Source organism: Telopea speciosissima, chromosome 1, assembly GCF_018873765.1.
Source record: "Telopea speciosissima isolate NSW1024214 ecotype Mountain lineage chromosome 1, Tspe_v1, whole genome shotgun sequence".
Lineage (NCBI taxonomy): Eukaryota > Viridiplantae > Streptophyta > Magnoliopsida > Proteales > Proteaceae > Telopea > Telopea speciosissima.
In genome coordinates this window covers 19,521,861-19,549,634 of record NC_057916.1, presented here as the reverse complement: position 1 = coordinate 19,549,634, position 27,774 = coordinate 19,521,861, and the positions used below count along the sequence as shown (strand labels likewise).

Genomic DNA, 27,774 nt, shown 5'->3' with positions numbered 1-27,774 from the left:
AATATTTTGTGGATAAATCTTTCTCTCTCCCTTTTTTGCTTTAGTTTCATGCTCAGATTCAATCCTATTCTACCCGTTTCACTCTAAATTCACTCTCAAAATAGCGAATGAAGCGTCTTTGAATCCTCATTTTGAGAGACATCTTGGGTTTGTCCGAACGATGGGAACCCTCACGAGCTGTTCCCTCACTACTTTGAACTTCAGATTCCGTGTATGTCATACAAGGGGAGCTTTCAGTGGGAGAATTCGACAATTGGAGCATAAGAGCTTGAAGAACATCTGCTTCTTGTGTACAGAGAGATCGAAGAGGGAAATTTTGGGAAGGCGTTTTGATAGGTTCACTTGTTTTAGTATAAATGGGAATGAGGAAGAGGATAATACGTCTAAAGGTTCCAACTTGACGACGACGTCTACCGAAGAGGCGGAGGCGAGAAACGCTGATGAATTCAAGTCGGAGCAGACGCCTGCATCGATTTCTTCCAGGGTATAGGAGTTGCTCCTCTTTGTGTTTTTATCCAAATTCAATTTTGGCGTTGGTTGTTATCTTTTGATTAGATTTACCTTTAAATAAAGGTTGGTTTGCATGTAATGAGCTGGAAAAATGGATTCGTCAAATGTCTCATAAAATCTCCATAATTTCTCTAGTTCTGAATTCTACATGTAAATTCTACTTCAAATTCTCTTGGTAGTAATTCTTGCATTTTTTAGAATAATTCTAAATGGAAACTTCTCCGACCTTCAACCTCAAAGAGCATTGGAGTCTTTGTTGTATCTATATTCTACAGTCTACGAATTTAATATGGACACAAGAGAAAGAAAGATGGATAAAGAAAAATGAAATACGTTAAGCTGAACCTATGGCCACCAGAATCTGTATTAAGGCACTGCCTTTGGACTTAATTCGAAGCAATAAATATGGTGCTGATTAATCTAATTGCAACTTCCAGTGACGCATTATTTGTACATTCTCCTTTTCAGTCACCAAATGTGGCTCCTATGGGACCAGCGTATGATAACTTCCAGATCGATTCTTTCAAACTGATGGAACTCCTTGGACCTGAGAAGGTTGATCCTACTGATGTGAAGTTGATTAAGAAAAAGCTTTTTGGTTACTCTACTTTCTGGGTGACCAGGGAAGAACCATTTGGAGACCTTGGTGAGGGCATACTTTTTCTTGGAAATTTAAGAGGTAAGAGGGAAGCAGTTTTTACAAAACTCCAGCGTCAGTTGGCTGAAGTCACTGGTGACAAGTACAATCTGTTTATGGTGGAGGAACCCAATTCGGAGGGACCAGATCCACGTGGTGGGCCTCGAGTAAGCTTTGGTTTGCTGCGGAAAGAGGTTTCAGAACCAGGACCCACTACACTTTGGCAATACGTGATTGCACTACTGCTATTTGTTCTTACCACTGGCTCCTGCGTGGAATTAGGAATTGCATCTCAGGTTTGCTAATATTAAATGGCACTTGGTCATGGCTTCCAGTTGTTTTGTTCCTCCATCTTCTTATAACTTGGATATTACCAAAAAAACATTGCAATTAGATTTCTTGATAATTTTTTAGGTTTTGTTTTATTTTGTTGATCAGATAAATAGGCTTCCACCAGAGGTCATGAAATACTTCACAGATCCAAATGCTACTGAGCCACCTGATATGCAGCTGCTGCTCCCATTTGTGGACTCTGCTTTGCCACTGGCATATGGTGTTTTGGGAGTTCAGCTATTTCATGTAATACTGACTTCTTACTCCATATTGGTTTTTAATTGCGTATTTGTGCTTTTTTTTTTTTTTTTGGATAGGTGCATATTTGTGCTTCGATTATAAATGAAAACATAAAGAATTTAATCTATCTTGGTTCACAGTCTGCACTCCATGCAAAAAGTATTATGCTTTAGCTTCTCTTACCAAAGGCAATAGACGAAAGAAATATTGCAACCATTCCAAACCTTCAATCTATAAATGTTGCTTTTCTTAAGTCTGAATTGATTTGGATTTCTCTTTAACTAATTTGAGGATTGAATGTGTCACTAACCTTTTTGACATTGGAGATGGGATAGTCTAGTAGATAAATATGCTCAACAGCTGTGAAACTTGAGCTTTATCAATTTATTTTGCATGCAAATTTGTCAGTTTGCTTATATGCAGATCAATAGGCTGGATATCTTGTTTTTAGCTACACTATTGGTTCTTTAACTTGTTTCCTGTGGGGGAAAAGAAGGCTCTTTGACTGAATATCTTGTTTTTCCCTATAGATGCTAACATTGTTGTACTGATAGATTTGTTGGACAAGTTACTCATATGGCAATACCTGAAGAGATGGTGCTATTTTCTCATTTCCTTTTCTTCTTGTTTTGCCCTAGTCAATGTACACTTTTAGATTACTATCATAATAACATAGTTGTGTTTGAGTTTATAGAGTAAGAGTATTATGGGAACTTTGTTAAATGAGTTTGTACTTTTACCTCCCAAGGTATCCTTATGTAGTATGGTGTATAGATATAAGGGCATTGATGTAATCTTACATATGTTTCATAAGTGAGTAAATATAGGGGAGAGAAATTAATTCTCTCCCCAAGCATTCTACTGTAACCTCCTCTTCTTTCTCTTCTCTTTTGAACTTGGTATCAGAGCTGGTTTGAGAGTCAACCAGCAGCTTTCCTCTCCATTGTGCCTCTCGTCTTTGGAACCTTAGAAGAGTAGAGGGCTCCAACAGAGGTTGCACCATGTAAGAAGTGTTCAAGCTGTTCACCGATCAACTAGAAGACATTGATGAAGTTTTGAGGTTGTGAAGATAGATTCATGAGCAAGAACAGAAAACAGAGGTACTGCCATCCTTGTTGTTCCAGCTCCCTTTCTCGCTCATTAGGGATTAGTTGAAGTTGGGACCCAGCTCATTGTAGTCGCCCAAGGGTCCTCTTTCAAGCCCCCAAGACCTCGGTTGCAAAGGAGGTGAGTCCCAAGGTTTTGCAACTCATTTTTCTGTCACCCTACAGTACCACCAGATTCTGTTTCTTTAGTTGTTCTTTCATATTGAATGTTGAGCTCAAGATAATCCAGTGCTATTTGTTGGTGAGATATACTATTTGGGGTTGTGAGGTGTGAATGTGTGATAGGATGAAGCCACACCCTGAACTGTACATTTGTGGATGTTTTTTTTTTCAAGTTTTGTGATCTGTTTGCTTTCTGGAATTGTTATGTAAGTATTGGGGAGTGTCTGGGTAGAGTGTGTACTCCCCATCCAGCTTGGACATCAAACCAGCTTCCCGAGTGTGTTTTCATGCAATGTCGGTGGTCATTGGACTAATGGAAGCCCCGGCTGGTGGTTCGAGTAGTGCTAACCCCAGTTTGATTGCTCTTGAAAATCCAAACACCCAAACAACCATTGTTAAGTTGGACAACACCAACTATCTAGATTGGGCTTACTTTGTGAAGCTATCCCTACGAAGGTGTGGGAAGTTAGGTTACATCACTGATAATATCAAGGCCCCCCTATTCAAGTGATCCGGCATAGTAGAAATGGAAGACGGAGAACTCCACTGTTATGACCTAGTTGATTTTTTCTAATAAATCTGAGATTGGTAGGAAGTTTTTGTAGGAGACAACCAAGGAATTTGGGATAGTATCTCTAAGACTTTTGACAGAGTGGGTGACTCAGCTAAGATCCATCAACTTCTCCAAAATATTATAACATTGAAACAGGGGGACAAGACTATCTTTGAGTACTATAACACTGTTGTTGGTCTATGGGAGGAGTATGACCACTATAGGGACCTCCAATTGTCCAATCCTGAGGATGAGACCAAGGTCTGGAATATGAACTAATCTGGGTGTAAACAAATCTTGGGCAAATCGCCACTTCCATCATTGGACGAAGTGTGCAGCTATTTGCAACATGAAGAAACCAAAAGAGTGGTCATGGAAACTGCACCATTCCTTGAGAGATCTACTCTTGCCTCTACTCTCTAGTTTACAGAGGAGTTGACGTGGTGGAGGAAGAGGTCAAGGTTTAATCCGTGGAGATGACAGAGATAGACTAAGATTTGACCATTGTGGGAAACTTGCGGGGACCTTCATGGACATCCCTCTAGACCTCCTTTTGTTGGTATACGAGGTGGCAAGAGAGGGGGAGCTAGAGCAAATGCTGTGATGATTGAAATCGAGTCCATAGGAAATCTCCCTAGACTATAGGCAGATAGTTGTTCCCTTACAAGGGAAGATCTTGCAGCTTTTTGACAGGTTATGTCACAGTTGGGTGGCTCCTCTTCTACAACGATCGTGTCAAATTCTTCGGCCTTAGCCTTGCAAGCTTCTACCTCAGCCTCTTCCTCTTCTTAGATCATTGATTCTGGAGCTACTGATCTCATGACTGGTATGTCTCAGTGGTATGACTCATATTTTGTTTGCTCCAATAGGGATTTCGTTAGAATTGCTGATGGTTCTCTTTCCTTTATCTGTGGTAAGGGTAGTGTGCAGGTTACCTCTTATATATCTCTTGACTCCGTTCTCCATGTTCCAAACTTTGCTACTAGCTTCCTCTTTATGAGTCATTTAACCAAATCTTTTAATTGTTGTGTCACCTTCTTCCTTCTCCTTGTCTTTTTTGGGATTTGGTGATGAAGAGGGTTATTGGCAGTTGACGTGAGGAGAAAGGGTTCTATCTTATTGAACTAAGGCCATCTTTTTTGGTAAAAGCTCAATCATATGTTTGTGGGCGTAGTGACAATAACACAACTGATTTTGTGATGCTTTGGCATCAACATTTAGGATATCCCTCATTTGGTGTTATGGAAAAACAATTGCCTCACTTGTTTTCTTCTATTTCAAATTCCCATACATTTCAATGTGAAACATGTTTGTTTGCTAAACATTGTTGTTCTTCTTATCCTTACCATGGTAATCGGTCTACTACTCCCTTTCATATTGTGCATTCTAATGCTTGGAGACCTTCTCCCACCACTTCTTTATTTGGTCATCGCTATTTTGTTTCATTTGTTGACAACTGCTCCCGCACCAAATGGATTTTTTTTGTTGAAACACCAAAGCGATGTTTATGATGCTTTTAAAAATTTTGACTAGTTAATTTATACTCAATTTGATACTAGACTCAAAATTGTTCGCTTTGATAGAGGGGGAGAGTATATATATGGTGGGCTCCGAAACTTTTTATTGATAAGGACATTGTCCATAATCTTGCTCGTGTTAACACACCTCAACAGAATGGGGGTAGCTGAGCGAAAAAAATCCCCTTTTATTGGAAATCACTAGGAGCCCATTATTTGGTATGCATGTCCCTAAGACTTTTTGGTTTGATTCTCTTCTTATTGTTGTCTTCTTGATGAATTGTGTGCCTTCTAGTATCATTGGTTTCAATTCTCCTTTAGAAATCCTGTCCCCCCCTTGTGTTTTTGCCTTCTCTCTTCTACCCAAAGTATTTGGGTGTGTGAGTTATGTTCATGTTAATAAGTCTGCTCGAGCTAAACTTGATCCTAAGTCTCTTAAATGTATTTTCCTTGGTTATGCCTCTTCTATGAAAGGTTGTGTTATTAGTGCTATCATCCATCCTCTAATAGGCGGCTTCATTCCAAGATGTCACCTTCTTTGAATCTGTGTTTTTCTTTGCTCCTCATCTGCAACCTCTTTAAGGGGAGAGTAGTGGAAGTGAAGAGGCTGCTGCTGTTGTCCATCCCTTTCAACCCTTGCCTATTCCTCCCTTTCTTATTGATGTGGGGAAACACAAGGATGTGGATGTTGTTGATGTATTGGATCATTCAGGGGAGCTAGTACTAAAAGGGAACCTAGCATTGAGAAGGTTGACAAGGAGAAAGAGCTACCTGTATATAAAAGAAGGGAAAGGAAAACTTGCCAGGAATCCTCTTTGGATCCTCATTCTAAGCCCCACCTTTTTGAGTTAGTTAATACTTTCTCCCTTCCTCTTTTCCTTCCTCCTTCTGAGTTAGACCTTCCTATTGCTATTCAAAAAAGAGCGAGAGATCGCACTAATCCCATAGCCAAGTTTATTTCCTATGATCCAATCTCTCCTACAGGTTTTGCTTTCTCTGTTGCTCTTTCCTCAACTCCTATTCCCAAGAATGTCACTAAGGCCATGTTTGACCTAAAGTGGAAGGAAGTTATAAGTGAGGAAATGATGGCCCTTGAGAAGAACTAAACTTGGAAAATTGTTGATCTTCTAAAGGAGAGAACTCTGGTTGTATGTAGACGGGTCTGCTTAATCAAGTACCGATCAAATGGCGCTATTGAGAGGTATTAGGCCAAATTGGTGGCCAAAGGATGTAGTCAGGTGTACGTAATTGACTATCAACAGACATTTGCTACTATGGCTAAGCACAATTCGATATGAGTTCTCTTATCATTGGCAGCCAATAGTGGCTGACCATTGTATCAATTGGATGTGAATAATGCATTCCTCCATGGTGACTTGGAGGAGGAAGTGTCTATGCATTTTCCTTAGCTGAAGGGAAAGTGTATCTTCTTACGAAAGCTCTATATGGCCGCAAATAGTCCCCGAAGGCTTGGTTTGAGAGGTATAGACAAGCTATTTTGAAGAGGGATACACCCAGAGTCAGACTGACCATGCTCTGTTTACCCAACGAGGTAATGGTACCATCACAGATCTAATTGTCTATGTAAATGACATTGTGGTGACTGGAAATTATCGGGAGGAGATAAAAAAGACTTAATTCTTACTTATTTCAACAATTTGAGATTAAGGACCTTGGACCCTTGAAATATTTCTTGGGAATTGAAGTGGCAAGGTCATAGAAGAGGATAAATATCTGTCAGAGGAAGTTAGTGTTAGACTTGTTGAAGGAGATTGGGTTGTTGGACTGTAAACCAGTAGACACCTATTGATCAAATTCTAAAGTTAGGTGAAGATTGTGGACCATCTCTAATTGATGCAGGGAAGTATCAGAGGTTAGTGAGAAAGTTTTTCTATTTTTCTTTGGCTCACCCTGATATCTTATGTTGTTGGGGTAGTTAGTCAGTTTATGCATGCTCCCAATAGTGGGCATTTGAATGTTGTATATCGTATCCTTAGGTATTCAAAATCCAACCCAAGAAAAGGGCTGTTGTACACCAAGCATAACCATTTGAGGATTGAAGACTACACTGATGCTGATTGGGCAGTATTTGTTTCCGACAAAAGGTCTACATCAGGATATTGTACATTTTTAGATGGTAACCTGGTTATATAGAGATTGGAGAAGCCAAAAAATAGCCTGTTGTGGCTAGATCAAGTGCAAAGGCAGAATTTTGTACCATAGCTCATGGAGTTTGAACTTTTATGGTTGAAGAGATTGGTTCAGAAACTGAGTTTGATACTGAAGAATCCATGCAGCTGTACTGTGACAACAAGGCTGCCTTAAGTTTAGCTCACAATCCTGTTCAACATGACCGTACAAAGCACATTGAGATTGATCGGCATTTAATCAAAGACAAAATTTACTCTGGTTACATTTGCACTCTTTTTGTGAGCACCAATGACCAGGTTGCCTATATCTTCACCAAAATGATTAACTCTATCCAGTTCAATACCCTCTTGAGCAAGCTGGGCATGTATGACATTTATTCTCTAGCTTGAGGGGGAGTGTTAGAGTTCATCGAGTAAGAGTATTATGGGAACTTTGTTAAATGAGTTTGTACTTTTACCTATTAGATATCCTTATGTTAGTATGGGGCTGTTGATGTAATCTTACATATGTTTCATGGGTGATTAAATAGAGGGGAGAGAATCGAGCATTCTATCGTAACCTTTTCTTTCTGTTCTCTCATCTTACTTCCCTTGTTCACTTTGAACTAGTTGAAGCTCATGATTAACACCTAGACTCCCTAGGCACACTCTATGTCTAGTCAGTAGTCAATGCTTCAGGAACCGGGATTTTAATTTTATTTATTCAAAGTTATCTAGATATGCAATGATATATTCATGGTGGATCTAGTGGCTCCACTTGTCAGGGAGTCCCACATGTACAAAAATCATTGCAGCTATTTGTCTCTGGTGTGAGAAATGATACAACTGATCTTATTAAGGTTGCACCTTGCCAAAAATAATGATTTTATCTCGAAAGATGTATTCCTTTCTTGTCACATGCACCGGCAAACTACCTTAGACACTCATGAGAAAGAACAGATATCTGAGTGTATCAGTAAATCTACTTGAGCATTCTGAGTACAAAGCTGATGAACAAAAGCAGTCCCCAATTTGTTTTCTACGCTACAATGGAAGATGATCTATTTTATGCATTTTGCAGCACATGAAAGACATGTTTGCCATCAACTTATTTTTTGAGATCAGGGTTCAATCATGAGAACTGAAGAATCCAGTTCACAATTTGTGTGCAAAGTTCTAATGAGACAGCAAATGATCTACACTTTCTGCTTTGTTGTGGCACACAGAAGACATGTTTCTCATCAATTTCTTTCTTGAGATTAGGTGGTCAACCATAAGAGTCGTATCCAATGTCATTATTCAAACAAAAGGTCCCCTTTTGTGGGGATTGGGGGCTCCAAAATCACCTTTGCGGGATAAGAGCTGCCCTTGATCAACAAGAGAGTAGAAGATGGACCAGAGTTTCAAGATGGCCTCATTGACCCAAGAGGCCAATGAGAGCATCTTCCTTCCAATTGGTAGAGTGTCTTCCAAGTTGAACGTCCCGAGTGAACATTGTCTGTTACTGCTCCAGACAGTCCCGAATGGGATCAACTTGGTTTATGAGGCCCTATACAATATTGTGAAAATTGTGAATGGGATGAATAATTCCTTCCAAAATCTGATCTGCGTGCAATCTTCCACCTTGATAGGGTAATTCTTGTGCAGGTAGTCGAAGAGGTTGTTCTGGTTGGAAGTAGTTGCTTCCTAAATAGAAGTGTTACTTTTGTGTGGAAAATGGTTTAAGAGAAATGTCAATATTTTTTGGGAAGAATTTCAAATATTAATTCTTAGAAAAGAAGGGAGTTATGTAGTTAAAACTTGGACTAGTCCTTTTCATAAGCATGCCAATTGACTCAGATAGTTGACATTTGTTCTGGCTATAACTTACTAGTAAAATGTTATCAGTTGACCTATGAGGTCAAGTATTCTTTGTATGATTTTCACGTGATGTAGATACTTAATTTTGAGGGTGGGCCTTGGTGCACCGGTAAAGGTTGCTCCATTGTGACCAAGTGGTCATGGGTTCGAGTCTGGAAACAGCCTCTCTGTGAAAGCAGGGGTAAGGCTGCGTACATTATGACCCTCCTCAGACCCCGCAGTGGAGGGAGCCTTGTACACTGGGTATGCCCCCTTTTTTTTTGTAGATACTTAATTTTATGCTTTATGTTGTGTATACATTCTTTCTCATTGTTTTATGGATTGATATTTCCCACATGATTTTAACATGAGATGGTAAATATTATTTCCCTTATGTATTCATTATTAATATTCAATTTGGCTTTTTGATTATCATTTATCTTTTCTCTATATAGGTTTGTTGAGAACATGCCAAGGGTCTCAAGGGATTAAAAAATGATTTCAGAACTGTTTAATTATGGGATTTCTGTCATTTTTTGTAAATTTATCTGTTTATAATGTTATAAGATACTGAATATTATTGATTTCTTTAGCCTGAGAATCTCTATTTTTCTAATAACAATGCCTACCTATTGGCCAGTCAATGACTTGCCATGGAAAGGCAAGATGACTATTCATCAACTATCTAACTTAACTACATCGCGCGCGTGCGTGCACCCGGTGGGGGGGGAGTTGAAGGCAAGATAGCGAAATTGGAATTTATGTTTTTGGTGAGTTGCAAGAAAGGAGAGGAGGAAGCTTTAGTAGTTTAGCGCCTTGATTTTATGCTATGACTTTTACCTTATACTGCTGCCAGGCTAGTCTCTTAGCAGCTGCCCCGAGTGTAGGCACCACTAGGCAAATGCTTTATTTTGTGTCCTATTTGGATTTAGGTAATCCAGCTGCATTGTGTGGTTCCTTTGTTTAGAAAACACTTTGATTGCATGATTTAGAAGATCAATATTGTATCCTTAGTGTATAGAATTTTAAAATTTTTTCTTGTGGATTTCTTCATCAAATGTTGTTTTAGTCTGTTTGGTGTCATTTTCCTGGCCGAATTTCATTTATTCTTATTTTTCATCCTTTCTCATGCCCATGTAGAGGTACATTTCTGTTTTTCTTACATCTTTACTTCCTCACACCCCTCTCTTTCTCACATACAGGAGGTGGGACATTTTCTAGCTGCTTTCCCTAAGAAAGTAAAACTGGGTATCCCGTACTTCATTCCTAACATTACACTTGGCAGCTTTGGTGCAATCACCCAGGTGCTTTCACTAACTTTGTATGTTAAAGCACATGATTAATGATTATTACTGTAATATCAATTAATTAATCAAGGAGAAACTGGAGTAGTATTGATTATTCTATAATCTATAGAAGTGAAATTTCTGCCTAAATGGTACAATTTTCTTTATAGTTGGTTTTTCAGGTTTAACCATTAGGATGAGGATGAATGACATGTCAATAGATTTTTTTTTCGGTTGGTGTGATGCTGTATTATTACTGAAGAGGGGTACTGGAGGCCTCTCAGGATGATTTGTGCTACACATGTGACCAGCAAACCGAGGGGTTGGGATCCACTAAAATGTTATATTTATATCATTTCATGAATGTAACAAGAACTGTAAAACATTCCACTGCTTATCTTTTTGATGATTGCTTTCTTACTATCCTGAAAATCTAATGAGTTTAAATGGTTATGATCATTTGATTGGTTTAAATTCTGACACATAAGGTCTTTTTTTTAAAAAAATAAACTGACGCATAAGGTCTTCTCGCTGTGATTTTTTTTTGGGTGAATAAAAAATTCATTACCAAAGAAGAGAAGAGTGAATATACAAAAAGCAAAACCCAGCCTTTACAAAGGGGGAGAGGCCTCAGGAATTTACAATAAGCCTATTTCTGGGGGAGTCAACACAGCGCCCAGGAGAGCCAGAAATCTTGGATTTGACTTAAAAAATAATGGAGTTCCAAATCTTCTGAAAGGATCTAGATTTGGAGGTCCACCTTTTGGGGTTGCGCTCAAATCAGATATGGGAGATGGTAGCACTGAAAGCTAATTTTCCCACCGAATCATAACAGGATTTCCCTGCAAAAGACATGTCAACCCAGATCCATTCTCTGTCAAAGGGTAGAATGGATCTGGGTTGACATGGGGAGGTTTCAAGTTTCTATATGTCCATCATGTATATTCCCAAGTACAGGTTGATGGATTTGAATGTCAAGTGTTCCTTTTTGTTGGAAATAAAACACTTTGTTTATGGTTCCAGAGTCACTGATCTTCGTATTTGAAGAAATTCAGCAGTAAAGACAGGAATTAGTTCTGCAATGATGGCTCTAATGTGTTTTATGTAGAGGGTTGACCTGTCACTGCATTCCTTTAACTAATATTATAAGTGCTTACTGTTTAGCGCTAGACTGTTACGCCTTTTCTGTTCTATGCTGAGGCCATCCCTGGATAAAGAATCTTACTTGTTATTTCATCTACTGATGTGGATGCTATTGATTGTCAAATTTTTAGGACATGCCCATATATTTTTTTTCTATTGTAATGCTAATTTTTCACTATTTACTGTTTAGTTCAAATCAATTCTTCCTGATCGAAGGACAAAGGTTGATATCTCACTTGCCGGTCCATTTGCTGGTGCTGCACTTTCTTTTCCAATGTTCTGTGTTGGCCTGCTGCTCTCATCAAATCCAGGTGCTGCAGGAGATCTGGTACAGGTGCCTAGCATGCTATTCCAAGGTTCCTTGCTTCTTGGACTCATCAGCAGAGCCACTCTTGGTTATGCGTATGTCTCCCCTTTATTTAAATTATTTCCTAATAAGGGATCTGCCATCTCTTTCCTTTGTATCCTGTTTGTTGAATGGTTTAGCGAGTTTCAGCTCATTTTCAATCTAGTGTTTTGATCGAGAGACAAGTGGAAGCAAAACCTATCAAGCTCATGGACTGTTGTTCTGTTAAGATGGTCAAAAGTTGGGATTGCTATACATAAGATACGCAGATGGTTGTAAACTCCAGTTTATGTCTCCTCAATGGTCAAGGTGTCAAGTATCGGTATCGGCTACCGTATCAGAAAGCTGGTTTTAAGAGACATCTCAGAGACGTAACGAAGATATTCTAGATATGCTTAAGATACACTTTGGTATGCATGAATATGCTTATGAGTTATGATACATGCAAAGCAAGTGTTTTAAGCATTGTGCACCATAAATAAGCAATAAATGCTGATATCCAACCAATATCAGGTTGTCTCTATAATGCAATCTGGTTAACCTAAAAGTCGGTTCAGATCCAAGCCACAGGTAAGTATCCCAGGACATGTCCTAAAGACCAGATAGAGAGATTTGAATAATTCAAAACTGAGCAATCTGATGGGGCTGTAATCCAGGTTGAAGGACACTATGGAACCGGGGAATAGACCCTCAAAATATGGTTCCAATACAATGATTGGATCCGGAGTTAGGGGCTGTCACAGAAATAGAAAGTATTCAGTAAGAATTAGAAACTATGGTGTAACAGAAACTAATCCCAGAATTTAGAACGTCCAGCTCTTTAGTAATGTTCTGATAAATTGGGAGTACGATTGATATAGATCGAAATATGAGGAAAACAAAATCAAAATACTGTTCAAGTGAACAGTGTCACAACCCATATTTACCTTGTGTAGGGATGCTTTTTAGAAGATCTTGTGGGCCCATCAAGTGAAGAAAGATTCTATCCTAATGCTGCCATAGTTTAGTTTCTATTTTCAGTTTTAGAAAGTATATTTTATTTCCTTTAGGTAGCTTCTAATTTCAGTTTGTTTTACTATTTTTGTTTTAGGAGTTTCTATTTTGGCGTATGGCAGCTAGAGTTATAGGAAGTTTGTATTTTGGTTGTAAGATACTTGTTAGCAAACACTTTCTATTTTGTAATCCATTCTTCTATATAAATAAGGAGCAAGGCTGAATACAGGGGACGGTTGAAGATTGAAGAAAATAGAGAGCTATGACTTGAACCTGTGAGAGGCAGTGGCTGTGGGATGCAGCAACGGTGAGAGGCCGTGGGTGAGAGACCCTGGACTGAGAGAGTTCCCTATCCTCCTTCCATACCTTTTTATGTTCTTCTTTCATATGTAATCAGAAAAGAGATAAAAAAATTCAGTTATTCAATTTTGTTCTCTCTATTTTATTGATCCTGCTGCAATCAATCTCCCACTGGTTCTTCCATGGTTTGAGGTCGAGTTTGCATTAAGAATCCAAGCAGTAATTGTGGAAGTATAAGTCCAGAATTGTGGAACCAGTGATCAGCATGTGCAGGCCACTTTGAGAAACAGTAGTTGACGTTGAGAAGGAAGGTCTCGAGTTTTATGCATAACCAGAATCAGAAATTTGACTCGAGAATAAGGTGAAACAGAAACTGGAAATAGGACGTCAGTAGAATTGATTGAGGGAAACCAATAATTACCACCCAACAGTATATGTTCATTATCAAGAATCATTGAAGGAACTCTTACCAATTGTGGATCTGAAACCAGTGACTGATCTTTGATAATGTAAGAAAAGAAGAGAAGAAGTACATAGAAGAATAGAAGGATTTGTTGGTTTCCCAGCAACCTCAGAGAAGGGCCTCTCACCAATCCCCTACCTGGAGTCCCACCAGATCTACTATCTCTCACAGCAATCAATTGCCTCTCACAACCAGAATATTGTATACGTAAGTAGTAATGACTCACAAAATCGACCCCCAATGTGTGGGGCTCTTCTTTATTTATAACAGTGAAGCATCCTTAGTCCTCAGTTACTCTTCACAGTTAAGGAAGAATTCACCAAAATAGAAGGCAACTAGAAGCTGTTAGGAGAGAGTGACTAGAGTACTTAATTACTAAACTATTTTATAACTGAGAAATACAGGGAAATAAACTACGAAATAAGAGCCCATGGTTGCCTTAGTCTCCATGCAAGCTGGTCCAGCCCCCAGTCGACCTCTGCTTAAACCAATTTGAACCAGACCAAGCCAGACCAGATTAGGCCCAAGCCTGACTTGGTTAAAGCCCTTTGTTCCTGTGTGTATACTTGAGCATAAACCTTCTCTTCTTCCTTATTTGATCTGCGTCACTCTGTCTTCATGGTATCTATGTGGTTCAAATTTTCTTTGGCAAGTGCAACATCAAACCTACTAATAAGTAATAGAAGCAATTAAGCAAGAAGATTTGGAAAAAGATCTATTTGCTTATTAGGATACTGGGTTAAAGTAACCCCAAAAGGTCCAACCAAGCAAACAATATGCAAGTATAAATATACTATTAAATATTAAGTAGCATACATTAAGTATATACACATTAACATTCTACTACTCTACTGGTAAGTGGTAACATATTAAACAAATCTGAAGTAGTATGTAACTTTTAATAGTAATTACTTAGTAACAAACATAATTATACATTATACATCACAAATCATTCAAGATGATACAAATTTAGGTCAGTTTGTCAGTTTAGATGTGATACTTGGCAAAAACAAGCAAGAAAAACCAAGTAAAAGAAAGGGTGTATCCAATGCATGAGGCTCCCGCCTCTGCGGGGTTTGGGCGTATCCAGTGCATGAGGAAGAAGGTAGGTATTTTTTTAAAAAAAACTGGGATTTTTGGGTTTTGGTAGCCTGCGTATTGAGTGTATTGGTCCATATTGGACTGTATTGGTTCTGTACATAATTTTTTTTATGTATCAGTTATGTATTGTATCGACATGGCTAATCTCAATACGACTTGACCTTATTGGTCAGTATAGACGTATAGTATTGATACTTGATAACATGGGTCCCATTGTGCTGGCATGTGCATCATATATGTGGCTTTTTTGCTAGTACTAGGAGATCATTTTTACAGTCTCATGGATCGGTAATCAAGATTTTCTTATTGTTAGAATTTCAAGCCAAATTTATTGTTGAGTGATTGTAATTTCCTTTTGGAAGTTCAGCTTGAGAAATGACATTCAGTTTTCTTATACCTCAAGATTCTCTTGTTTATTGTGCTTAATTATTTGGAGAGTTAGTTTGCTTTAAGTTTATTTCCAAATTTTGTTTAATTTTTTTCCAATGTATATGTGCAGGGCCATGCATGCGGCCACTGTCTCGATCCACCCTCTTGTGATTGCAGGCTGGTGGTGTATTCTTCTTTTTCTCTTTTCTTATCTTCATCCCTGTTGATTGGGCTACATGTCAAATTTGTGTCATGTGTTTTTTACTTGCAGGTGTGGTTTAACGACGTCAGCTTTTAATATGCTTCCTGTTGGGTGCCTCGATGGTGGAAGAGCTGTGCAGGTTCCCTTTTTGCTTTCTTTCCAATGTTTGAAGTAGAGAAGTATTGTAGAAGTGCGGATAGAAATCAGAGAGTAAAATGAACACAGAATAGCAGTTTTTGGCTTGATCCCAATTATATATATATATGGGTAATTTACACATACCACCCCTGAGGTTTGATGAAAGGATAATTTTACCCCCCAGTTTTGAAAAATTCTGCATACCCCCCCCTGAGGTTTGCAAACAGTAACAAATAAGCCCATTCCGTCAGTTCATGACTAACAGTGTTAAATATAAGAGGTGAACTGACAAAATTACCCTTGCAAGAAAAGAAAAAAAAAAAAAAAACCTGCAACTCATCTTCCCCAAATCGATTGGGGAAGATGAGTTGCAGGTATCCTGAAAATCTTCTCTCTTCGTTGGATATTATTGATTTCTGAAGACGAAGGAAAGACAGGTATGAACTCGACCCATCATCTAACCTATGTTTGAGAGGGAGAAAGAGGAGAAAAATCAATCAAGCAGGTCCTTTTGTTTACCCGAACCCTGTGCAAACCCCATCTGCAATGATGCCTTCATATAGAACACCACGTCCTGCAATGCCGTTTGTCTTTTCAGATTCTGCCAATGGTAATGCAGGGCCATCGAGGAAGAGCTCCAAATTCCATGATGGGCAAGAAGAAAGTGAAACCAAGGGTGATTCTGTGCGATCAGTGACAACCTAAAGCAACCTGCACAGCAGCTTTCTCACCCTAATGTTCATAATACCGATGTTGAAGCCACTAGTAGTGGGGTGAGACAGAAGGGCAAGTCATCCTACAAAAGATTAAGGAGCAGCCAGGAGGTTAGGTTATCCTTGGCAGCTAGTGTTGATATTAAATCGGTTGAGACTATTGTTATGAAATTTGATGCGATCAGGTGTAGAATTTGCCAAGTTGAAGATGCAAAAGATCCAGCCTCTTGTTGGACGAAGAGATCGATTCCAAGAAATGAAATTTTATAAAGCGCGAGTTGCAGAACGTGTTGGTGGAGCTATGGTAGACTCTGGCTATGTTGAAACCGATCCAACCGGCCGATATGGACGTGTAAGTTCTTTCTTCCTCACTGATTTCTTCTCCATATCGAATTCTGGGTATCCGGTGGAAGTAGGAGGAGATTTAGTTGAATTAGGGTTATTGAGAGAGTCCAGATTAGGGTAATAAAGAGGCGAGATGTAAGAGAGTGATTAGGTATTGGGGTTAGGGTTTGTTGGGAAGAAAGAAGAGGCTAATGGGGAAGAAGAAGATGGAAGAGGAAACAGAGGAGATATTCATGGACGGATCAATTCATTTGTAAGGAAATATTCATGGACGGATCAATTCAAAAACTTAAAATTCAGAAACATTTTCTAAATTGAGCGGACGGAGAGAAAAAGAGAGGATGAGGCCAGGTTTTACCTTCAACGTTTTTGGATTTTGGTGCCATTAATTGATCGATTAGGGTTGTGTGACTAGAAAAGTTGCAGAGGAAGGAAGATGGAAGAAAGGGGAAGGAAGATGGAAGAAGAGGGAAATTCTTCATCCACTGCTTTTCCCAACTTATTTCATGAAGATTAACTCATTTATCCATGAAATAAAGATCTTTTTAAACTTATTCTGCATAAAACCTGCAACTCATCTTCCCCAATCGATTTGGGGAAGATGAGTTGCAGGTTTTTTTTTTTTTCCTTTTCTTGCAAGGGTAATTTTGTCAGTTCACCTATTATTTTTAACACTGTTAGTCATGAACTGACGGAATGGGCTTATTTGTTACTGTTTGCAAACTTCAGGGGGGTACGCAGAATTTTTCAAAACTGGGGGGTAAAATTATCCTTTCGTCAAACCTCAGGGGTGGTATGTGTAAATTACCCTATATATATATTGTGATGCAGTGTCTGAGATGCAGGGGATCATTTCCTTCTGTGTCTCACCTTAAAATCCTGAATCTTCCAATTTCAAATCTATTAAGCTAGGTTCATTGGCATTAATTAAGGAATTGAATAGGACTAGTCAACAGAGTTTATCTTACTCATATAGTCATATGTTTTCCATGTCATAATTTCTCTTTAAACCCTATTGACTGTCTAGTTTTAACCATACTAATATACTATCATCGTCAATAGCATTGATCATTCTTTGATGTTTGTTATAACATCGTAGCAGGTTGGTCAGGTCTCATCTGAAATATCTTTGTGGTGTTTCCTCTTTTGGTGGGTGGTATGCAATCATCCAATCACCTATCCATCCTCAATTGGAATATAGATAGTGAATGTAAGTAAGGAAGAGGGAAGGAGATGGGAGAAGAAGAGAGAAGAAGGAGAAGAAGAAGGAGACAAGGAAATAGAGAAGAAGAGAGTTCGGTGGTAATGTGTGTTATGAATATGTTCACAACTCTTTCATATATTTCTCACTTAACTAAGAAAGGAAAATTACATCCTTGCCCCCTATGATAATATGAGATAGCTAAGTGAGGTAAAAGGTAAAAAGGAAAAGAACACACTACATCAAGTTACAATATAGCAGGCATGTGCCTAAAATACCCTTATGAACTCTAAGACTCCCCCTCAAGCTAGAGAGTAAATGTCATACATTCCCAGCTTGCACAGAAGAGTACTGAATTGATGAGAAATAAGGCCCTTGGTGAAGATGTCTGTTAACTGATCACTAGTTTTCACAAAAGGAGTGCATATGTGGCCGGAGTCAATCTTTTCTTTGATGAAGTGCCCATCCACCTCAATATGCTTTGTCCTGTCATGTTGCTTAGGGTTGTGGATGATACTTATGGCAGCTTTGTTATCACAATAAAGTCTCATAGGTGCTTCAGTATCAAACCCCCACTCTTGAACCAACCTCTTCAACCATAGGAGTTTACAAACTCCATGGGTCATTGCCCTAAACTCTGCCTCTGCACTAGATCTAGCTACCACAAGTTGCTTTTTGCTCCTCCATGTAACTAAGTTGCCACCCATAAATGTACAATAACCTGATGTAGATCTTCTGTCTAAAACTGAACCAGCCCAATCAACATCAGTATAGCCTTCAATTCTCAAATGGTTGTGCTTGTCATATAGAAGTCCTTTTCCTGGGCAGGACTTCAAGTACTTAAGGATCCGGTATACGGCATCTAAATGCCCACTCTTGGGAGCATGCATAAACTGACTCACCATCCCAACTGCATAGGTGATATCTGGGCGAGTCAAAGAGAGATAAATCAATTTCCCTACAAGCCTCTGGTATTTCCCTGCATCAACAAGAGGAGATCCACAGTCTTCTCCTAGTTTATGATTTTGATCAATAGGAGAGTTTGCTGGCTTGAAACCCAACATTCCTGTCTCTTTCAGTAAGTCCAGCACATACTTTCTTTGACAAATGTTTATTCCCTTATTAGTCTTGACACCTCAATTCCCAAGAATTACTTCAAAGGTCCAAGATCTTTAATTTCAAATTGTTGAATCAAATATGAATTTAGTCTCATAATCTCAGCCTTATCATTCCTAGTTACCACAATGTCATCCACATGGATAATGAGGGTTGTGATTGTGTCATTACCTCGCTGAGTAAACAATGTATGATCAGCTTGGCTCTGAGAGTACCCATTTTTCAAAATGGCATGTCTGAACCTCTCAAACCAAGCCTTGGGAGACTATTTGAGGCCATAAAGTGCCTTTTTTAAGAGGCACACTTTCCCTTCGGCTGACGAAAAGGTAAAGCTAGGAGGAGTTTGCATGTATACTTCCTCTTCTAAGTCGCCATAGAGAAAACTAAGTCGCCATAGAGAAAGACATTCTTCACATCCAGCTGGTACAATGGCCAATCCCTATTTGGCATGAATGTCCCTAAGACCTTTTGGTCTGATGCCCTTCTTTTTTGCTGCCTTCCTAATCAACTGGATGACAACTCAGCTCCTTGGCTCCAAATCCCCTCTGGCAACCCTATCGCCTCAGGCTCCCGCTTTCTCTCTTCCTCCTAAATGGTTTGGGTGTGTTTGCTATGTCTATGTCAATAAATCAGCTCGGACAAAGGTTGACCCCAAAGCACTCAAATTTCTTTTCTTTGGCTATTCATCCTGTACTAAAGGGTATAAATGCTACCAGCCTTCCTCCCGAAGGCAACTCCTCTCCAAAGATGTCACCTTATTTGTATCTATCCCTTTCTTTTCTCCTCATCAGCATCCTCTTCAGGGGGAGACTAATGGGAGTAAACAAGTTGCTGATGTCATCCCTTTTCTTTCTCCTTTGCATATCTCCCCATTTCTGCTTGATATTAGGAAATACAAAGAAGTGGATGTTGTTGACATTGATGAATATTCAGGTGTTGGTTCTGACAACATAAAGGAGTTAAATGTGTACAAAAGAGGTTGTTAGAGGAAGAAGACCTGCCAAGAGTCCTCTTTGGATCCACATCCTGAGCTCTACCTTCCTCAATCAGGTAACACCCCTTCTCTCCCCTCTAAGTTAGATCTTCCCATTGCCATTCGAAAGGGAAAGAGAGCTTGTACCAATCCCCTAGCTAAGTTTGTTTCCTATGATGCTATTTCTCCTACAAGTATTGCTTTTTCTATTGCTCTTTCCTCTTCTTCCATTCCCAAGAATGTCACTGAGGCTATGACTGACCCAAAGTGAAAGCAGGCTATGTCTGAGGAAATAAGATGACCCTTGAGAAGAGTGGTACTTGGACACTAGTTGATCTTCCCAAGGGGAGAGTTACAATTGGATGCAGGTGGGTCTATACAATTAAATACCGATCAGATGGTAGTGTGGAAAGATATAAGGCTTGGTTGATGGCCAAAGGGTACAGTCAAATTTATGGCATTGATTACCAAGAGACATTTGCTCTTGTGACCAAGCACAACTCGATCAAAGTCCTCTTATTAGTGGTAGCCATTAGAGATTGGCCATTGCATCAATTGGATGTGAAGAATGCCTTTCTCTATGGTGACCTAGAAGAGGAAGTGTATATGGAGCCTCCACCTGGTTTTAAGTTTCCCTTAGCTGAAGGGAAAGTGTGCCTCCTAAAAAGGCACTTTATGGCCTCAAGCAGTCTCCTAAGGCTTGGTTTGAGTGATTTAGACACGCCATTCTAAGGAACAGGTATTCCTAGAGTCAGGCTGGCTACACTTTGTTTATCCAACGAGGTAATGGTATTGTCACAACTTTTTTTGTTTATGTTGATGACATTGTAGTGACTAGGAATGACAAAGCCGAGATAAGTAGATTGAAATCATACTTGGCTCAACAATTTGAGATTAAATATCTTGGACTATTAAAGTACTTCTTGGGAATTGAAGTATCAAGATCAAAGGAGAGAATCAATATCTGCCAAAGAAAGTTTGTACTGGACTTATTGAAAGAAACAGGGATGTTGGGATGTAAACCAGCAAACTCCCCAGAAGGGCCTTGGTGCAACGGTAAAGGTTGCTCCATTGTGACCAAGTGGTCAAAATCACAAGCTTAGTGAAGATTGTGGTTCTCCTCTTATAGATGCAGGAAAGTACCAGAAATTGGTTGGGAAACTGATCTGTCTCTCTTTGACTCAGCTAGACATCACTTATGCAGTTGGAGTGGTGAGCCAGTTTATGCATGCCCCCAAGAGTGGGCACTTTGATGTTGTTTATCGCATCACCAAGTACTTGAAATCTTCTCTAAGAAAATGACTTTTATATGCCAGGCACAACCATTTGAGGATGGAGGGCTACATTGATGTCGATTGGGCTGGTTCAGTTTCTGACAGACGATCTACATTAGGTTACTATACTTTTGTATGTGGTATACCATCTGGTTACATGGGGGAGTAAAAAACAACCAGTTGTAGCTAGGTCCAGTGCAGAGGCAGAATTTAGTGCCATGACTCATGGAGTATGTGAACTCATATAACTGAGGCGGTTGATTCAAGAGTTGGGATTTGACATTGAGGGACCTATGCGGCTCTATTGTGATAACAAAGCTGCTATAAGTATTGCTTATAATCTCGTGCAACATGAGAACGAAGCACATTGAGGTTAATAGACACTTCATCAAAGAGAAGTTGGATTCTGGTTACATTTGTACCCTCTTTGTGAAGACAGGTGATCAAGTGGCAGATATCTTCACCAAAGGTCTCATTCTTAACCAGTCCAGTACCCTTCTGCGCAAGTTGGGAATGTATGACATTTATTCTCCAGCTTGAGGGGGAGTGTTAGAGTTTTTGTAATAGGGGTACTTAAGTCATTGGTTTTTTGTAAGTCATACTAAGTTGTAATTTTTATCTTGTGTTACTTTTTACCTTTTACCTCCCTAGGGAGGTATATGTAATTCCAAGGAAGTAATTAATGAACAATATAGGTGAGAGAGGTGTTGATTCTCTCTCACCATAATTTTCTCTCATCGCTTCTTCTTCCTTCTCTTCTCCTCCTCTTCTTAGCTGTTACTCCTTGTTCCTTGCTAGAATCGATCCATACCTCATTTCTAATTGAAGGGTCTTAGTTTATCTCAGAGGAAGGATGTTCAGGATCTTTAATCTGAAACTATTATGTAGGCTATAAGCCTGTTGACAACCCTATGTATCCAAATCTAAAGCTTGGGGTGTGTGTGATGGCAAAGACTTTGAGTATAAACATCAATACAAAAGACTAGTTGGGAAATTTATTTATCTGACTGTTGTATGCCCTAGACCCACACCATAGTCTGGGGCGTTATAGAAGGTGCGAAATCCACCCTTTGTACCTACAACAGTCAAATAAGCTTCCCAACTAGTCTTCTGTACTGATGTTTATACTCAAAGTCTTTGCCATCACACACCCCAACTAGCATGAATTGGGATTCTTTGTTACTAAACCTATGAAGATGTATTGTGACAATAAAGCTGCAATTTATATTGCCAGTAGTCCGTTTTTTCATGAGATAACTAAGCATATTGAGGTGGTTTGTCACTTTGTAAGAAAAAGGGCGATGCAGAAGTTGATCACAACTCCGGCAATCAACTTGGTGATTTGTTCACAAAGGTGTTGTTCCGGCTTCCATTCCTTAGTGGTTGTTCCAAGTTGGGTATGGGAGATATATATACTCCATCTTGAGGGGGAGTGTTAAAGTGTGTGTCGACTTTGGGGGTCCACGGAGGTCCATGGACCTTGTAGCATGGTATCATGTTTAAGTTAGCTTGGTTATCTTTATCTTTACTATTTACCTTTCCTATTGTGATTAGACTTAGGGTTAGCTAAGTAGAGGGCTACTTTGATTATAGATTGTAATAGGTCTTTATTTTCAGGATATATAAATACGAGTGTGGGGCTTGGCAATAGATCTATCCATTCTATTGCACAGCTTTCTTCCATCTTCTTCCTCTCGGTTCTGTTTGTAGTTTCTGGTTGTCTAGTTCTGATTCAATCACATAACTCATGTGCTCACGATATGGTATTGCACTTATATGCTTTATGTGGAATATTTGCTTGACACAATGTTTGACTACTTGTCATATTTAGTGAGCTTTGTATTTCAACTTGTAGCTGTGCCTTGTAAATTTATTTACTAGTGGCACTTGTTAAGGGGGAGCTATTTTAACTTCCACCATCTCCATGTGTTGCCATCACCCAAAAGGGGGAGATTGTAATTTCTGCCTAAATACTCCAAGTGTCCATCAATAGTATATGTTATTGAAAACTGACTGTATGAGAGTGTTCTTATTTGAATGTCCTTTACCTTAATCTGCTTATATTTTTCTTGCCTTTACTGCTTTGACTGGCATTGTTGGTTCTCCTTTATTATTCTTTTGTTTTATCTTTTTCCTACACCCAACCAAAATGACCAGTTTCTGTGGTTCGTCTCTGAAATTTATGACATTACCACTATACCATAGGTAATTACACAAATAGTACCCCATGCGGTTTGAGGAAATTTTTTTCCTTCTTATGCTTGGAATCTGGTGTTACAGACAAATACTTATATTTGTCATGTAAAACCAGTCTGAAATAAAAAAAAATTCCATATTATACATGTATCTTGTATTTTAAATGTATAAAACTGTCACTATATTTAAATATAATTGGAACACATTGAGTGTACACACGCACACACAAAATATATATTTCCTTGTACTTTCCACAGTATGCTCTGTTTTCAGTGAAAGTTTATGTCAAAATAATTCTCATTGAAATTTTCAGGAGAATATACATATTTGAGAGGGGGGGGGGGGGAATTGCAAAATCTACTATTTTAAGGCTTTTGTATGTCAAATGTAAATACTCATACAAAATCAAGCATATTTGGTTATTATCTCTTTTTCATAATTTTGTAATATATAATACCTTTTATAACATTTAAAGCTCTTTTTTTTGGTGGGGGGGGGGGGAATATCGTTGGTTTGCTGGGTTTCTTATGTGTTATATGAACTGAAACAGTGAATCTTTTTATGTGGATCCAAATGTTTCAACATGTGTCATATGAACCGAAATAGTGAACCTTTTTATGTGGACTCAAAAGGTTACAACATATGCCAAATTGTCGCCAAAATATTGTATCATTATTATATTTCAGAAGGATTTCATGTTGGTTTTGGGGGGAAATGGGAATATGTTGGCAGACATATTTTGATATTTAGCCCTTCAGTTCTTATTTGTTATTGTTTTAACAGGGTGCTTTTGGAAAGAATGCTCTGATCGGCTTTGGTTTGACAACTTACACATTGCTTGGACTGGGAGTGGTATACATCTTTATCCTTAACTGCATTGTTCTTTTGTCAATAGAACTCGATAGCATGCAGCATTTAAGTTCAGTATAGTTTGTTTCTGGTTTATTACTTTTTTTTTTTAATGAAGAAATTGCCAGATTCATTTGTTTACGTAAGTGAGTGGATTTTGAAGATGCTTTTACTATCATGGTGCGAATGCTTTAATTTTGGGTTTCAAAAGTAAACTGTATCTCTGCATCTGCCCAGGATTATTTTTTTTTTTTGGATGGATACATTTTCCTAAGATTACTCTTACCAGACGGAACTTCAGAAAAGTGGTTGAAAGATTTCTGTTGATTTTTGGGACTGTTGTGGTGCAGTTGTGTAGATTAACCATAGATTGGCTTACTGGAAAAACAAAAGAAACAAGAAAATTACTTAATGGATAGTATTTAATTTATGTCATGAATCATCAGAGTCGATGTCTTTTCTTGACATGTGATGTCATTTTAGTTTCGTAAACAGTTAGTACTTTGCCAATTAAAATTTTCAGACTTCTCTTATTGGGGACTAAAGTTCCCTACTATGTCTGAGGCATACTTCTTTACTTGATAGAGCTCACCAGAAAGAGCTCTAAAAATCTATAATAATAAAGGGAAAAACCTATGCCCAGAACAAAGAGGGGAAAAATGGCGGCCCCATCCCCTCCCCTCCCCACCCCACCCCCCATGAAATGTGAAAATCCTACCCCTGTTGATGCCTCCCACGCATGCTCTCATTGGCCCCGGCGCTGGTGCAGGGGCCATGCAGCCTGACAGCGATCCCCAACCCAATAATAAACTAGTCCCAAAAACGACCTTTTAAAATTTTCAGAATATTTCCATAGGTAGCCTAGGTTTTCTGTTAATTCAAAACATGCAAAGAAATTTCCTTTAGACCTAGATACTCATGACGAAGAAATAAAATTTTATTTATACTGTAAATGAGCTAATATCGTGCCGCTTAATTCCTTCTAAAACAAAATTTATCAGGTCTTAAAATGCTTTCTATAATGTGACAATGCTTTAGGCATCCGTTTATTTATTTCACTACTTGCAGCATGTAATGTTTTTGGCTTTGAAAAAAAAAACAGAACATGTTTCAAGAAAATGTAGGTAAACACAGTATTATCTTGTCATACTGTTGTCACTAGTCACCCTTATTAAGCTTTAAGAAACACATGTTTTTTTTACTTTAATTGGAAGGACTGTAATCTGGTAGAAGCCACATTCTCTGCTGGCAGGCTCCCATTCAGTCCACGTACCTCTTTTGGTGAGAAATTGATAGATAAATCATATTGCTTTTGAGAGTTTATGGAGAATATGTCCATCATTCTCTGACAAAATAGAGAAAGTCTAAAAAAGTTTTGTACCATCTGAATGATGTTGATCCATATTCCTCCTTGTGGACAGCTGCGATTAAGGATGGCAATGGTCATGCCGTAGGTTAACCTGCTTGGTCCTATTTGCAGTAGGTTGGTTTTTCTGAGACCTAATTAGGTTGTCGGGCTTTGGTTATGCTATAAAGATGATAAGTTTGTATTGGTTGAACATTTGTGGCCCATAACTCTACCTGCTTCTTTTTCCCTCTCTGACTTTACATCATTTTCCTGACCAAGCACAACCCATTGTGTACTCTGAATTTCTCCAGTCATGGGTTGAGGTTAGAGTTTCACAAGTCAGGCTCAGGTGGGCTAAAATACTGAACCCAACCAGTTGTCATCGCTAGCTGGGGTCGAACCCAAGACTTTATGGTTTCTGTGATGTATGTGTAGAAAATAGGAAGCATGGCTTTTACTTTTGCCCTTGCCCTAGACTGGAACAAGTGTTTTCTTTAAAAAAGGGGGTTGGTTTTATTCTTGGTTCGATTTCTTCCATGAATACTATACACTGGGCATCTAATTTTTATATTTTTGGGCAGCTTGGTGGACCTTTATCACTTCCATGGGGGCTTTACGTACTGATATGCCAGGTATGCAGATAATGACCCTGGGGGTGAAGAAAAAGTCATTAGTACTACCATATTCTAGTTTCATTATTTACTTTTATCTTCTCCTAATTTTTCTGAATCAAATATTCAGAGGACCCTGGAGAAACCATGCTTAAATGACGTGTCTGAGGTAGGAACATGGAGGAGAACAGCTTTGATTGTTGCGATACTTCTTGTTGTGTTGACTCTCCTTCCTTTGTGGGATGAACTTGCTGAGGAACTGGGTATAGGTCTTGTAACCACATTTTGATGTATAATTGTTCACATAGGTATACAAATCCTTAGAATAACCAATTTCATGTTACATTTTTTAAACTTTTATTACATAATAATTGATCATTGAGATGAGTTTAGTCATTTTTATTTTCTTTGCCAGTGTATTTGTAATTTCAAGATAATGATGATTTATCATTCTCAATATAACTTGTAATGGACACAAACCAGGGTCTAGTGGTATGGTCATACACCACAAACGAAAACCATTATTTTGGAATCTTATTCTTGGCAATTGGAAAATTAATAAGAATATGCAACAACATAAATATATAATCTAAAGAAATCTTTTAGGGAGAGGTTTTCGTACAAGGGCAATGTAAGAAAGAATTTGCACGCCACACCAATGAGAAGTTACCTATATTAAAACATAGTGGTCATTTCGTGCCCCTGTGTTTGGGCCTTAGTTAGCAAATTCGGATTCTTGAATTATTCGAATAAAGAATTATTCGGAATGATTCGTTTGGTTAATTTAAGATTTCGGTCAAAAAAGCGGACATAATAAAATTCTGATTCGGATTTGGATTCGAGAATTATTCGTTTACCAAAATAAAAGTTAGGCAAAAAAATTGGATATTATTTTTAATTTTTATAATATCTGTTTATCACTATCAACCAATTAACATGCCTGCATAAGATACAAGTAACATAAAATTAGGAATACAACCATTTGTAATCTACTAATTCCATCATTGTTTCTGTATTAATTGTGTTTGTTTATTATCCTTATGAAGTTATGAGTGGATTTGATTTGAGTGGGTTTCAGTCCTTTATTAGTTTTTTCTTGTACAGTTGAGAAGTGGAGCACTCGAGCTTCCCCATTTATTATTATTGTATATATTTCAATTCTAAACAATGGAAAAGAAGGTATGGGTTTTGATAAATTTGATTCTCCCTGACATCTATCGAACTCCACCATTCGAATAAAGAAATTGGCAATCGTGAGTCCGTGACCAGAATACCAGATGAGATTTACAGGTTTGAACTTTGAACCATTCCAGTTCCTCTTTAATATTAAAATCATAGATTCTGAAATTCTATAAACCATCAATAACACTGATATATTTAATTTAAAAAAAAAAACCCCATGAATATAAGCAAACAGAGATGCCTGAGAAAATACTTACAGAGGGAGATGAAGAAGAGAGACAGTCTCGCTGGCCGAATAGAGACGGAAAAGAAGAAGGGGGCAGAAGTTCAATAGCTTCAGATGGAGTGTGAAATCTCTGAAGGAGGTAGATGGCATGTGGGACGAGAGTCACGAGAGTACGAGACAGTAGTTGCAGCCTTGCAGGTAGCAAGCTTGCTGCTTGCTGCTTGCAGCGGTGGTCGGAGTCGGACAAGAAGAAACAACCCAACGGCAGACTTGGTTTTTGAGTCTTTGACTCTTGTCTCTCTCAAAGTCTAAAGGACTCACGGTAAAACTGTAAAAGGAGGATTAAAGGGGTGAAAGTGAATCAGGGATAAAG

The 27,774-nt window shown here is 38.6% G+C and overlaps 1 protein-coding gene across 2 annotated transcripts; it reads left to right on the top strand.

Annotated features, from left to right (window-relative positions):
* Positions 1–48: 48 nt before the first annotated feature.
* On the top strand, positions 49–26,380 carry LOC122667334 (probable zinc metalloprotease EGY1, chloroplastic). 2 transcript variants are annotated; one of them, XM_043863594.1, is made up of 10 exons: positions 51–484; positions 979–1,443; positions 1,586–1,726; positions 10,229–10,330; positions 11,646–11,857; positions 15,158–15,208; positions 15,299–15,368; positions 23,969–24,037; positions 25,964–26,014; positions 26,124–26,380. In XM_043863594.1, the coding sequence occupies exons 1-10, from the start codon at positions 161–163 to the stop codon at positions 26,280–26,282; spliced, it is 1,644 nt and encodes a 547-aa protein (XP_043719529.1). In that variant the 5' UTR covers positions 51–160; the 3' UTR covers positions 26,283–26,380. The 2 variants fall into 2 exon arrangements, with proteins under 2 accessions (XP_043719538.1, XP_043719529.1); XM_043863603.1 differs by lacking the exon at positions 11,646–11,857 and having other exon boundaries at positions 49–484; positions 15,158–15,204.
* Positions 26,381–27,774: the final 1,394 nt, after the last annotated feature.